Source organism: Schistocerca gregaria, chromosome 4 (genome assembly GCF_023897955.1).
Source record: "Schistocerca gregaria isolate iqSchGreg1 chromosome 4, iqSchGreg1.2, whole genome shotgun sequence".
Lineage (NCBI taxonomy): Eukaryota > Metazoa > Arthropoda > Insecta > Orthoptera > Acrididae > Schistocerca > Schistocerca gregaria.
Genome location: NC_064923.1, coordinates 458496730 through 458511622, shown reverse-complemented (window position 1 = coordinate 458511622; position 14893 = coordinate 458496730). Strand labels below are relative to the sequence as shown.

At 43.3% G+C, this 14893-nt stretch overlaps 1 protein-coding gene across 1 annotated transcript in view; it reads right to left on the bottom strand.

Annotated features, from left to right (window-relative positions):
* Positions 1-14893, bottom strand: part of LOC126267271 (kynurenine 3-monooxygenase-like) — a 169268-nt gene that overhangs the window by 93813 nt on the left and 60562 nt on the right. Inside the window, exon 3 of the mRNA XM_049972336.1 lies at positions 3668-3861. Coding sequence (XP_049828293.1) covers positions 3668-3861 — 194 coding nt within the window. The remainder of the gene's footprint in view (positions 1-3667; positions 3862-14893) is intronic.

Sequence of the window (14893 nt, the reverse complement as noted above, 5' to 3'; positions counted from 1 at the left end):
CTCGTTCATGATTTCAAGACACTAGTATTTCTTTTCAAATATTAAATGTCGGGTGCAGCATTAGAATTGACTCTGCAACTAAAAGTTATTGTTTGTGTCATTGATTTCGATAAGACTACATGCAAAACATGCTCTACATTTTACTTGCTGAATGCAGTTTACATATTTTATCAGCAGCAAGGAAACATAACTTTCTAAAGGAATAGTCTAAATTATATTACAATGTTCTGAGGGAGTACTCGTATATGTGAGTATGATATCGTGAACAGTCAATAAAATTTTTCGGGGTTTGTGGCCACATTGTCAATATGTAAAACTATCGACTTTCCGGTTGCTGTTGCAAGTGACCTTCACGGTATTTTTGTTTACTGCTGAATGAGAAAACATTGCCGGCCGGTGTGGCAGAGCGGTTCTAGGCGCTCCAGTCTGGAACCGCGCGACCGCTACGGTCGCAGGTTCGAGTCCTGCCTCAGGCATGGATGTGTGTGACGTCCTTAAGTTAGTTAGGTTTAAGTAGTTCTCACTTCTAGGGGACTGATGACCTCAGATGTTAAGTCCCATAGTGCTCAGAGCCATTTGAGCCAATGAGAAAACATTGTTTCTTATATAACTGCAGACGTGGCTGTTATCTAATTCTAAGTCTGGAATTATATGGAGCCACCGTACACATCCCCTGGTTGCTGAGGGTAATCTCACTGTATTACATCTAATTCTAAGTCTGACATTATATGGAGCCACCGTACACATCCCCTGGTTGCTGAGGGTAATCTCACTGTATTACCTTACAGGGGAGAGATTTTACGACGAATACTGGGACCGTAACGCCAACGCTTTTGTACAATTTCATCTTGATGGATGATAACTTGCGTGTTGTGCTGTTCTCGTGAACATGTCCCTTCAGCATGGTAGAATCATCAGAATAGGGTGGCTTGCGCTTTCTACGGACTTGAACCCAATGAAACATGTAAGGGATCGACTAAAATGAGTTGTTTTCGGACATTGACAACAAGGTAATGTTCCCGACTTTCCAAGACTCGCCATTGAAAAGTGGGACATTTCTACCAGGCTGGCTTGATGATATCATCGATGGTGTGATACGATGGATTCCAACTTGCATCCGAGCAAAGGCACGTTCCTCCACGTACTGACATTTCTCAGGAGTGCAGTGGATACCCCTCCCACCCCCGCTCCGCCCTTTGGGAAAAAGGCGATTTTGGGGTATTCAAATAGAACGACGAAAAAAATCGCAAGACAAAAAGTTATAAATGCAGAGTAATAAAATGTCGTGAATAGTTTTATCTAGGTAACATATTAAGTGATTAACATTGCAAGATCACAGATTATTAGTAAGTGCGAGATAAGCCTTTGCAAATGTGAAATGCAGGTATATTAACAACCGGCGTAACCATCAGAATATTGAATGCGAGCTAGCAGATGAGCACGCTGGGATGGGATGGAGTTCCGGGCATGTTGCTGTTAGTCGATCAATATAGGGACAATTAACTCCGTGTGTGGATGATGCTGAAGTTGTTGTTCGATGATGTACCATATGTGCTCACTGGAGACAGATATGGTGCTCGAGAAGTCTAACATAACATTTCGATACTTTGTAGAGTGCGTCGGGTTACAACAGCGGTATGTGGAGGAGCGTCATCCTCTTCGAAAACACTCCTTGGAATGCTGTTCATGAATGGCAGCACAACATGTCGAATCAGCAGACTGATGCACAAATTTGCGAGACAGAACGAGTGGGATAACCACGAGAGTGCTCCTGGTGTCAAACGAAATCGGACTCCAGACTATAACTGCAGGTGTAGGTCCAGTGTGTCTAGCACACAGGCAAATTCGTTGCAGACCCTCAACTTGCCTCTTACTAACTAACAACAGAGGAACCGAGGGAGAACTAGGTTTCATCAGAAAACACAACAGACCTCCTCCCTCCCCTCCAATATGCTCTCGCCTGACACCACTGAAGTCGCAAATGGTGATCGTTTGGTGTCAGTGGAATGTATGGTACAGATCGTCTGGTTCGGAGCTGTCCTTGAGGTAACTGTTTTGTAACAATTCGTTGTGTCACCGCGGTGTCAACTACTGCTCAAATTACTGCTGCGACGCAGTACGACACGCCAGCGCCAAAAGCCGAACACGATGTTCTTCCCTCTCGGTAGTGCCACGTTGCTGTCTACAGCCCGACTTTTTGTGACCGAACATTCTCGTGGCCATCGCTGCCGGCAATCATATATAGTGCCTATATTCCTGCTAACTTTGAGGTTCACCGGTGACATTGTAATTCTGTCAGAGACAGCAAAAGACTTGGAAGAGCAGTTGAACGGAATGGACAGTGTCTTGAAAGGAGGATATAAGATGAACATGAACAAAAGCAAAACGATGATAATGGAATGTAGTCGAATTAAATCGGGTGATGCTGAGGGAATTAGATTAGGAAATGAGACACTTAAAGCAGTAAAGGAGTTTTGCTATTTGTGGAGCAAAATAACTGATGATGGTTGAACTAGAGATAATATAAAAAAATACACTGGCAATGGAAAGGAAAGCGTTTCTGAAGAAGAGAAATTTGTTAACATTGAGTACAGATTTACATGTCAGGAAGCATTTTCTGAAAGTATTTGTATGGAGTGTAGCCATGTATGGAAGTGAAACATGGATGATAAATGTTTAGAAAAGAAGAGAATAGAAGCTTTCGAAATGGGGTGCTACAGAAGAATGCTGAAGATTAGATGAGTAGATCACATAACTAATGAGGAGGTACCAAGTACAATTGGGGAGAAGATGAATTTGTGGTACAACTTGACTAGAAGAAGGTGTTGGTTGGTAGGACATGTTCTGAAGCATCAAGAGACCCTCAATTTAGTATTGGAGGGCAGTGTGGGGGGTAAGAATCATAGACGGAGACCAAGAGATGAATACACTAAGTAGATTTAGAAGGATGTAGGTTGCAGTAAGTACTGGGAGATGGAGAAGCTTGCACAGGATAGAGTAGCATGGAGAGCTGCATCAAACCAGTCTCAGGACTGAAGACCACAACAACAACAACAACAACAACATATTCCTGCTAAATCTTTCTGCAATATCGCAGAAGGAGGTTGCAGCTTCTCGTAGTCCCATTACAGGCCCTCGCTGAAATTCAGTGAGGTGTCGATAATGGCGTCTTTGTCGCCTTATAGGCATTTTTGACTAACACCAACTCACCGCGTCCGATCTCAAAGGTAACTAACGCTCTGGACTGTTACAGTGTGTATTTAAAGCAAAAGCGATTTGCATTCTCATAGTGTCTTTATTAGCGACATTCTTATGCGACTGGCACGAGATTTGAAGAGACAGCACCTCTCAGATGCAGAAACACACCAAGCAACTTTCGTCTGTGTCGCACAATTTCGCCTCGGTGCTGCGATTTTTTCCCCCCTGTGAATGTATTTGTTTCTTTGATTTTGTGATCTGGCCACATTGCAAATAGGGATGCATCACAGCTACTATTTGTTGTCTGGGCCACGAATTTCGAAATACAGAGGTTATCAGAAACTTTCGTTGATGTGCGTAGATTACGTAGAGTGATGTGTGTGGATAAGCAGCCGGCCTCCACGTGAAGAGGCTTGCAGAGGACGGGGAGAGGTGGGGCGTGCGGTGACTTAGAGTGATGTGGACGCGCCTGGTTGTCGACGGGGTCGTAGGGCACGGCGGTGAGGACGCCGGTGGCGTGGTGCAGCATGCGGCCTCGCAGCGCCACGCCGTGCTCGGCCACGAGGGCGCGCTCCAGGCCCAGCCGGCGCAGCGCCGCCTGCCCGCGCGCCGACAGCGTCAGGTTGATGGTCCGGCCGCGCACGTGCTCCGTCCGCCGGATGTCTGCAACACGGCACACCCCTCCCAGCTCAGCTAGCACCTCCTCGCACAATACACAGGCTGCTTCAAAAACATGCGTCGGTGTTCACAAGAAATGAGAAAGAAAAGAAAATACTGAAAACAGTAAAATAACAAAAAATATATCAACCGCATATATTCTACACAGATGTGACACTTCTCTGCTATGCCACTATGACATGGACTTCCGCTGCCCCCTCCTTTTATATTGCCCTTGAGTGACCCTTCCCCACTCACATCCTCTGCCAACTTATAAAATTCCCAAGCCTACTCTTTCACCGTGGCCGGCCGATGTGGCCGAGCGGTTCTAGGCGCTACAGTCTGGAACCGCGTGACCGCTACGGTCGCAGGTCGGAATTCTGCCTCGGGCATCGGTGTGTGTGATGCCCTTAGGTTAGTTAGGTTTAAGTAGATCTAAGTTCTAGGAGAATGATGACCTCAGATGTTAAGTCCCATAGTGCTAAGAGCCATTTTTTTTTCATCTTGAACACCTCCGCATATACTACATTACCCATAAACTCGACACTACCCACCCCCTAGTTTCCCCCCTGCTCAATGATCCTGGTACTCTGCCGCACCTCTAGCACTACATTCACCAAACACTACACTTTTACACCCTCCACATCCTTTTTATCACGTTTCCTTACCCGATCCTGAAATCTCTCTTAATATATAGGGTGTAAATTTTAAGTTGACAAACCAATATAACTCGAAAAATAAGCTTCGCATGAAAAATCTGTAGAATGCGAAGTTGGTTATTTTCGAGGGGGACATCTGCTGGTGCCTAAATTAGCCCCCCCCCCCCCAAGGAACTTTAAAATTTCAAAAGGGAACCCCCATTTTTTATTGCACAATCAGATTCTACATAAAAAACTACATAAATTTTGTCTTTAACATTTGTTTTGATTCTTGGTAGTTGGCGTTGTAATTCAAGAAAATCCATTTTCTCATTTTTGCGTAGAAAATGGTTACGGATGAATAAAAAATACTTATTTACTTCGTAAATTTTGAATGTTGTTGTTGTTGTTGTTGTTGTTGTTGTTGTGGTCTTCAGTCCTGACACTGGTTTGATGCAGCTCTCCATGCAACCCTATCCTGTGCAAGTTTCTTCATCTCCCAGTACCTACTGCAATCTACATCCTTCTGAATCTGCTTAGTGTATTCATCTCTTGGTCTTCCTCTACGATTTTTACCCTCCACGCTGCCCTCCAATGCTAAATATGTGATCCCTTGATGCCTCAGAACATGTCCTACCAACCGGTCCCTTCTTCTGGTCAAGTTGTGCCACAAACTTCTCTTCTCCCCAATCCTATTCAATACTTCCTCATTAGTTATGTGATCTACCCATCTAATCTTCAGCATTCGTCTGTAGCACCAATTTTGAATAGCTAAGACTAAAACTCTCCCTCTCTCTCCATAGGGTGGGGTTTGAGAGTTTTACAACTGTTGATCCAAATATTAATTTTTTCCGCAGATTCGAATAAGTTTTGTTTCGTTCGTGGTAAAACTCTAATTCCTTTCTCTCAGATCTCACCCTATGGGGAGAGAGAGAGAGTTTTAGTTTAAGCAATTCAAAATTTACGAAGTAAATAATTGTTTTTTTATTTATCCGTAACCATTTTCCACGCAAAGAGTATTTGTCACTTCCTACTATTACGAAATATATGTACCATAAAACACTCTTAGTTACACATCTTTGCTATATAATATCAAAATCGTATAAAATCGTTGGGAAGCAACTGAGATTTTCAGCGGTAGTCTGCGGCACAAATACTGCTTCACTTCATCTGTTGGTATTTTTAACATCTTCGAACCATTTGCTATATTATATCTGTAAGTTCTGTGGTTGATTCATCCATTATAGTCCAAATCTCAACTTAACCTTTTGGCTGTCTTACATGCCACTGCACAAAATCAAATTCACCAGTGCTTTTTACTAACAACCATGGAGAAGACACCTTTCACCTGATGATGATGATTAACCATCGAAACACATAATAGATATAATAAATTTTTGTAACTAAAGCAAATTATATATTTTTTTCATTTAACTGTCGCAGCCTTCATTTACATAATCCATTGGATGTATTCGATACGTGTTTCAGGAAACTATATCTACTACATGAATGAAAACAGACACCTGCAGTAAATTTTAACACATCTACATGTACATTGGACTCTGCAGACCTCCGTGAAGTGCATGGCAGTGGGTATTTAACATGGTACCACATGTTAGGGTTTCTTATCATTCCAAACCGGTCTCAGGTGCGGGGAGAATGACTGCTTAAAAGGGTCACTGCACAATCTGATTGGTCTAATTTTGTCTTCACCGGCCTTATGGGAGTGTCAGTTAGGGGACCCCAAAATATCTCTAGATTTTTCATTTAGTAACGGTTCTTTTAAATTTTTAAGCAGGCTTTATCAGGATAATCTGTGTCTACGTTCAAGAGTCTGTCAATTCGGGTTTTTCAAGATTTGTATGACGCACTTCCGTAAGTCAGACAGGCTTGTGTCCATAAGTGCTGTTGTTCTTTGCTTACGTCCAATATTGTCTGTTGGTCCTGTTTCGTATGGGTCACTCACACTAAAGCAATATTCTAAGATAAAACGTACAAGTGACCTGTAAGCAGCCTCATTGTTTTTTGGCCAATATGCTGCCAATGAACCGAAGTCTACCACCTGCTTTACCTACGACTCAGCCTATGTGATCATTCCATTTTATATCTCTACAAACTGTTACACCAAGATATTTAAATGAGTTGACAGATTACCATTGTGACTCAGAGATATTGTAGTCATAGGATACTATGTTTCTTCATTTTGTCAAATGCACAATTTTATAATTTTGAACATTTAAAGTATGTTAAGTTTCCACGCCGAAACTCTTTCGTATGGAAAGTACACCAGTGGCAAGACTGAATCAATACCTTCACAACGTGATAATAGTGGTAAAGTTACTGACGACAGTGCTACTAAACCACTAAACCAGAGTTACTGAACACGGTTCTACGAAATTCTCCACCAAAGAAGAAGAAGAAGAAGAAGAAGAAGAAGAAGAAGTAAATATTCCAGAAATCGAATCAAGAACATCTGCCAGCATGAATAACTTAGAAGTAGATATCCTCGGTGTAGCGAAATTGCTTAAATCACTTAATAAGGTAAAGGCCTCCGGTCCAGATTATATAGCATTGAGGTTCCTTTCATAGTATGCTGATACAATAGCTCCATACCTAATAATCATGTACAACCTCTCGCTCGTCAAAATCGGTGCTTTTAGACTGGATACTTGAAGTCACACCAGTACCCAAGAAAGGAAAGACTGTACGACTGATCCGCTCAATTACAGACCAATATCACAAATGTCGATCTGAAATAGTATTTTGGAACACATACTGTGTTTGAACGTTATGAATTACCTTGAAAAAAAAAAAGATTAATTTAGAAATAGCCAACCCGGATTCAAAAAATATCGTTCTTGTGAAACATAACTAGCTCTTTCTTCCTACGAATTAACGAATGCTCCGATAAGGGATGTCAAAATGATTCCATAGTTTTAGTTATGTTGAAGACCTTTGACACTGTTCTTCACAGGCAGCTTCCAATCAAATTGCATGTCGACGGAGTACCGCCTCAGCTGTACGACTGGACCCGTGATTACCTGTCAGAAAATTCACAGTTCGTAGTAACTGGTGGAAAGTCATCGATCAAAACAGAAGTAATATCTGGCGTTTCCCAAGGAAGTGTTCTAAGTCCTCTGCCTTTCTTGATCAACATTAACGATTTAGGAGACAATCTGAGCAGCGCTCTTAGACTGCTTGCAGATGATGCTGTCGTTTACCGTTTTTTAAAGTCATCATACGATCAAGACCAACTGCAAAATGACTTAGACGAAATGTCTGTATGGTGTAAAAAGTGACGAGTGATTTTAAATAACAAAAGTTGTGAAGTCATCCACATGAGTACTAAAAGAAATCCGCTAAATTTCGGTTACGCGATAAATCACACGAATTTAAAGGCTGTAAATTCAGCTACGTAGGGGATATCAGTCAGGAATAACTTAAATTGGGATGATAACATAGATAATTTTGTGAGGAAAGCGAACGAAAGACTATGATTTATTGGCAGAATACTTTCAAAATGCAGCGGGTCCACTAAAGAAACTGGTCACACTACGCTTGTCCGCCCTCTTCTCAAGTATTGATGTGCAGCGTGGGATCTGCATCATTTAGGACTGATGGAGGACATTCATTAAGTTCAAAGAAGGGCAGTTCATTTTGTATTAACAGGAAATAGGTGAGAAAGCGCCACGGATACGATACGCGAGTTGGGGAGGCAAACGTTACAACAAAGGCATTTTGCGTTGCAGCAGGATCTACTCAAGAAATTTTAACCAACTTTCTCCTTAGGGAGTGAAAATATTTCGTTGTTGCGCCTCTACATAGGGAAAAATGACCATCACAATAAAATAAGAGATCAGATCTCGCACGGATAGTTTGAAGGTGATTCAGTGGAGCCTCTGCAGCCGCTTGATTATGAATTGCAGAGTAACCATGTAATCGTAGTTGTAGAAGTTGCCAGTCTTTGCACCACTTTAAAATTTTATCCAGATCTGACAGAATATATCTTGGGCATTTTACAGATTGCACTTGATTATAGATCTGTGGAAAGCTTGAGATTGTTGTTAATATTGTTGGCCAGGTTATTAATATAAAACACGGAGAAGAAGGACGCAAACGCCGCCACCCTGCGGCACGCCTGAAGTTCTACTTGTGTCGGTGACTTTCTAACCAGCAAATGTTTAGGACTCCAAAAATTTTATTTTCAGAAGAACTTTACGATTTTACATGCACGCACAGTGCACATGCAACCCTGAGGCACTTTTTACAAATGCGTTTCTCATCAAAATTTTCATTTACATTTCATAAATGTACAATGAACTATGCACAGAACGCACGACAAATATCCAGATGATAGTCCAGTTCGTTCCATGCCATGGAGTCCGGAGTTCTTCATTCACTGCTATTGCTAGCGACATCGCAATTCACCCGGACGTGTTGGAAGGGAAGGAACTTACAAGGAAACTTCACCTGATATTTTAACGAGAAAAAAGCACACTTGTTAGATCTCAGACCCAGCTAATACAGGGTGAAAATTTGGACCATAATTCTGATAGTACGGAATTATGGTCTTCTGAAAGAGCAGCGTTTGAACTTCTGCGCGCAGCAGTTGTTCGTAACACGCTCCGCGTCACAGCAGCCGCCAAATGCCCGGGAGCGAAGTACTGCGTAACGGAGTGACAACCAGACACCTATTCGCAGGGTGTTGAAGGCGAAGAAAGAGAAGGGGCGGAGAGAGGAGGCCACGTTTGCCCAAGGGGCTTTAAAATTTTGTTCAAGAACGCGTTATTCTACGCCAAAGATTGTAAGTAACATGAGCATGTAGTATATCAACATCATGTATTCAGCTGCCCCTATCGATTCGATATATGCAACCCGCACTATATCTGTAACAGGTAGAGTATCCATGCAACCCGCAATATATCTCCAGCAGAAAGGGTATCCACACAGGCGACAGTTACGTAATCGATAGGAGTGCCCTCTCTGAGCTTTGAGTAACTGTAAGCAAACTTAATCATACCGTAAAGAACAAGACTTGGCTATGAGTTACACAGTATTTTTGGACCAAGATACACCGTACTTCTGCCATATTTATCCAAGTGCCTCCCGATCTTTATTTGAGTAATAAGCGCGGTGTAGTCATACAGGTTTTGGATGTCACTGTAAGTTTATTCCATTCATAGTACTTTCAAGGGAACCTCTCCATCGCACCCCTCTCAGATTTAGTTATAAGTTGGCACAGTGGATAGGCATTGAAAAACTGAACACAGATCAACCGAGAAAACAGGAAGAAGTTGTGTGGAACTATGAAAAAAATAAGCAAAATATACAAACTGAATAGTCCATGTGCAAGATAGGCAACATCAAGGAGAGTGTAAGCTCAGGAGCGCCGTGGTCCCGTGGTTAGCGTGAGCACCTGTGGAGTGAGAGGTCCTTGGTTCAAGTCTTCCATTGAGTGAAAAGTTTAAATTTTTATTTTCAGACAATTATCATCTGTCCGTCCGTCCGTCCGATGCGATGTAACTGCGCCGTTGTATGGAGACACTACACCTAAACAAACATCGAAACACACGACGTCAGTCGACTACAGCGCACGGAAGAGAGTAATCCTGCTAACGAGGCAAAACACAGACACTAAACTAATTACAGTGAACATTGACGCCAATGAACGAACGGTGCGAAAATAAAGAAAGTAAACTTTTCACTGAAAGGAAGACTTGAACCTAAGACCTTTCGTTCCGCAGCTGCTCACGCTAACCACGGGACCACGGCGCTGCTGTGCATATACTCTCCTTGATGTTGCCTATCTTGCGCACGGACTACTCAGTTCGTACATTTTGCTTTTTTTTTTTTTCATAGTTCCACACATCTTCTTCCTGTTTTTTCGATTGATCTGTGTTCAGTTTTTCCAAGGCCTGTCCACTGTGCCAACTAAATCTGAGGGGGGTGCGATGGGGAGGTCTTGTTAATCTTTCGTAAATGGTTCAGATGCTATATACCACAAAATTGTTATCTCCTGTTAATATCGTTGTTTCTGATGGCGAAACAAACTTTATAAGCGAACATCCTTACAAAGAGTAAGTATTATAAACGAAGGTTACAGAGTCATGCAAAACGTGTATAACTACACCGCTAATTACACAAAGAAAGATAGGAGACATTTGGATAAGTATGGGAGACGTAAAGAATATTTTGGTTCAAAATTACCATGTAATTCATGATCAGTCCTCTCATTTTTTTACAGTATGATTCCGGTTGATAACAGTCGCCGAAAGATCTGAGAGAGAAGTTGTTGTGGTTGGCAGGAGAGCCAACAACTTGGTTCTAAAGGAGGCCGAAATGCACGCGATTTAGCTCATTCAGGCTGGCGTGAGGTCTGGAACATGGCAAGGGAATTAGAATTGAGAAAAACGGACGTAGCTGGTGGAATACTTAACTTTAATCCATTAATGGAGAACGTCGCTCTTTATGGTCCATGATTCACAATATCAATAGTACGGATACTGGCGCCTTGCTAGATCGTAACAAATAACGTAGCTGAAAGCTATGCTAACTATCGTCTCGGCAAATGAGAGCGTAGAAGTCAGTGAGCCATCGCTAGCAAAGTTGGCTGTACAACTGGGGCGACTGCTAGGAAGTCTCTCTAGACCTGCCGTGTGGCGGCGCTCGGTCTGCAATCACTGATAGTGGCAACACGCGGGTCCGACGTATACTACCGGACCGCGGCCGATTTAAAGGCTACCACCTAGCAAGTGTGGTGTCTGGCGGTGACACCACAGAAGTTTAAATCGATTACATGGCTGCTACCTGTGTGGATTCCGGTCCTGATACAGACGTCTTGCGGGTTGCATTTAACGAACTGCTAGGTGCAGCTGAATCACCTTGTGTATGTTCAAAATCATTTTCTCGAGATTCTTGTATTAAAATTTTACAACTAGATACAGACCTCAAAATCAAACTGGATTAGCCTGGCTGACTGCATAATTATTATGAAAAGAAATAATTTGTATTTTCAATTTGATCGTGCCAATCTCGTTGAAGAACAGCGTATCTGTTGCAAATGTACTCCGCGTTAACAATGCTTACTTTGAATTTCAAAGAAAATAAAGCACCACAGCTTCTTATTTAGTGACACACTAATCAGTTTCATTCATTTAAACTTTGGCACAAGCTACAGATTAGAAACTGCGCCATTTGACACGTGAACAGAGCATGTTAACAATGTGAAAACAATAATTCATAAACTTACTCACGCTATTGTATGGTACTTCACGCTTGAGCATCAGGTGGCTGTAGGGGGTTGGGGCGAGCGGCAAACGTCTGGTGCGCTCGAAAGTTGAAAGTTGTACTTTCAGGAGGTGTAACTGCGTACTACCAGAATTATGCTCCAAATTTTCAAGCGGGGTAGACTGCTGATATCTTGCAAAAGTGCTTCTTTCTTTTTAAGGTATGTGGTCAAGTTGGTGACGTTTCCTTGTTAGACGGAGTCTGTTACAGAAACCCACAAAACGATCATGAGGTTAGACCTCCTTAGAGACCAATGATGTAATGCAAGACCCGTAAGTCACTTGGGGTCAGAAGTGCACCTGTTGGACGGATAAGGGTAAATTCCTTTTATTGCAGTTTTATCACCATCTCGACTCGGCGGTCGATACACAATGGAAAATGAACGAGGGAGTGAACGAGACGTCTGCACCACCGAGAGCCCTACCAGAGACCACATTAACCGCCAACTTACAACTGGCGCCAAAGTAAACTTTAAACTTCGATGCGTAAGTTCAAATACACACTAAGTTTCAGTCTTCGTGAGTCGTGCTTGTGTAGCTCAGTCGGTGGACCATTTGCCCGCGAAGAGGAAGGCCCGAGTTCGAGTCTCGGTCCACCACACAGTTTTAATTTCCCAGAAAGTTTCATTTCATTGCTTGCTCCGCACAACTTTAACTTTGTGTCAGACTTCGAAGATTTCGCTTCCTTCTCAGTAATAATACTTAACTGTATATTCCAAAGGGACTAATACCGCCGAGTTGTGGAACGAAATTGACAAGTTACTTTTCAGAAGAGTGTTCTTTTAGTTAACTTTAAGGCAAGGAGAAGGCGTATGTTGTGCAGTCTATTTCTGGTGATTCTACATTGTACATAAACCACGCTTCTATTGTTACGAAGTTACGTCATGTTCTTGAGACTGACTCAGTTGTCAGACTATGAATAAATGTGTGATATCTGACTTTTCCACATTGGTTATCTCCTGGGTACTAGATACAATAGCATTGTTTCCCCATTCCATCCGACTCGCTTTATATACCCTACACTGCTGGTACTACCTCCTGCCGACTGTGAGTGGTTCCTGCACGTTGATGTCGAACAGAGGCGGTTGTCATATTAATGTGACTGGGCTGTGTTTAAATGCTTTGCAGTCAGGCTAAAATTTATTAGTTAGTAAGGCCGTTCAACTTAGACTTTATTAATAATTTATTTCTCGAGAATACATAAAAATCAGTTATTACAATAAGCACACTATTTACGTTTTGATGTATTAAAAGCAATAAGGATATCGACAAGTGTGACCATGATTAAAACATGCGATTGATCAGAGAAAAAGGAAAAAAAAGTAGACGGAATCACAAAGACATTTTATTAGTCCGGCAGAGAGCGTGCAGATGATGTAGCCGTTAGCGCGTCTCCGCCACGTTTCTTCCATGACGTGCTGCGAGTTGAGCGGTGCAGTCGTCGTATACTGGGAAGAGGGCCACGTAGGAGCCCCACAAACCATTTACCGATCGAGTGCAACGCACGTGTTCTCGCTGTCCCGTCACTATCGCCTTGTCCAACCAGAAGCGACAACTATCAGTCAGGCAGCAGTAGCCGACCGCAACAGACGCAGCAACAGATATGTAACCGCATTTGTCATTTACGAGTTCCTAACCAGGAGCGAATTTTTATTATATCATCTGTGTGCTTTAATAGTTTAGTTTCTTGAGTTTCTGCGTGTAAATTTAACACCTAATAGCCACAGTCCTCGGGTTTTCGTTTGCGTCAGAAAGTAAACCGATTTTGTGACATATTACAAGTTCCAAATCAAGGTCAAATTATTTAGTTTCACCTGAGTGCTTCGGTAGTTAGGTTTTTGAATATCTGTCTATTACTAGACAGAGATCGTGGTTTTTCGTCAGGTTCTACAATGGAGTGCACAGCACGTGCTGATAGTCCGTTTATCTGCATAGTTTAGTTTTCCACGGTCTTTAATATGGACAGGGACTGCGATTGTTGTGTGCGGATGCGAGACGAGTTGGTGACACTTCGCTCTCAGCTTCAGGCTGTGATGGCTTCGGTTACACAGCTTGAGGATGCAATGGGTGGGACCACTGTTGTGGGCCGGCCGTGGGGATCCAACGCAAGTCCAGCACGTCAGTGTCCTCCGATCGATCCTCACCGGTGGCTAACCCAGTTACTGCTCGCACTGAGGCTGACCCCTCACCTGTGGTCGAGTGGGAGGACGCCCCCGGGCGAAGCAGGTGGCGAAAGACTTCCCAGGCGGCCGCACATAAGGCCTCCCCGGTTTGTCTGACAAACAGGTTCCAGGTGCTGTCTGTGGCTGACACTGTCGCTGATCCAAATGCTGTCGCCTGTCCTGTTTCAGAGGAAACCACTCAGCCTGCAAGATCCGGCCAATCGCAGAGGGTGGGATTATTGGTAGTTGGGAGCTCCAACGTTAGGCGCGTTATGGAGCCCCTTAGGGACTTGGCTGACAAGAAGGGTAATAAGTCCAATGTGCACTCCGTGTGCATACCGGGAGGAGTCATTCCAGACGTGGAAAGGGTCCTCCTGGATACCATGAAGAGCACAGGGTGCAGCCAACTGCAGGTGGTGGCTCATGTCGGTACCAATCATGTGTGTCGCTTTGGATCAGAAGAGAGTCTCTCTGGTTTAGAGCGGCTAACAGAAGTGGTAAAGGCCTCCAGTCTTGTTTGCAAGATGAAAGGAGAGCTGACCATTTGCAGCATAGTCGTCAGGACCGATTGCGGACCTCTGGTACAGAGCCGAGTGGAGGGTCTGAATCAGAGGCTCAGACGGTTCTGTGGCCGTGTAGGCTGCAGATTCCTCTACTTGCACCAAAGGGTGGTTGGGTTTCGAGTTCCACTGAATAGGTCAGGTGGCAGCTACACGGGTAGCAGGGGCTGTGTGGCGTGGATTGGGCGGTTTTTTTAGGTTAGAGGGTCTCGGGAAAACACAAGAAGGGCTTCAGTCACAAAGGGTGCAGGCTGAACACAGGAAAAACCTAGATACAGGAACCATTGGTATAACAGTTGTACATTGTCGTAGCTGTGTTGGGAAAGTACCAGAGCTCCAAGCGCTAATAGAAAGCACTGATGCTCAAATCGTTATAGGCAGTGAAAAATGGC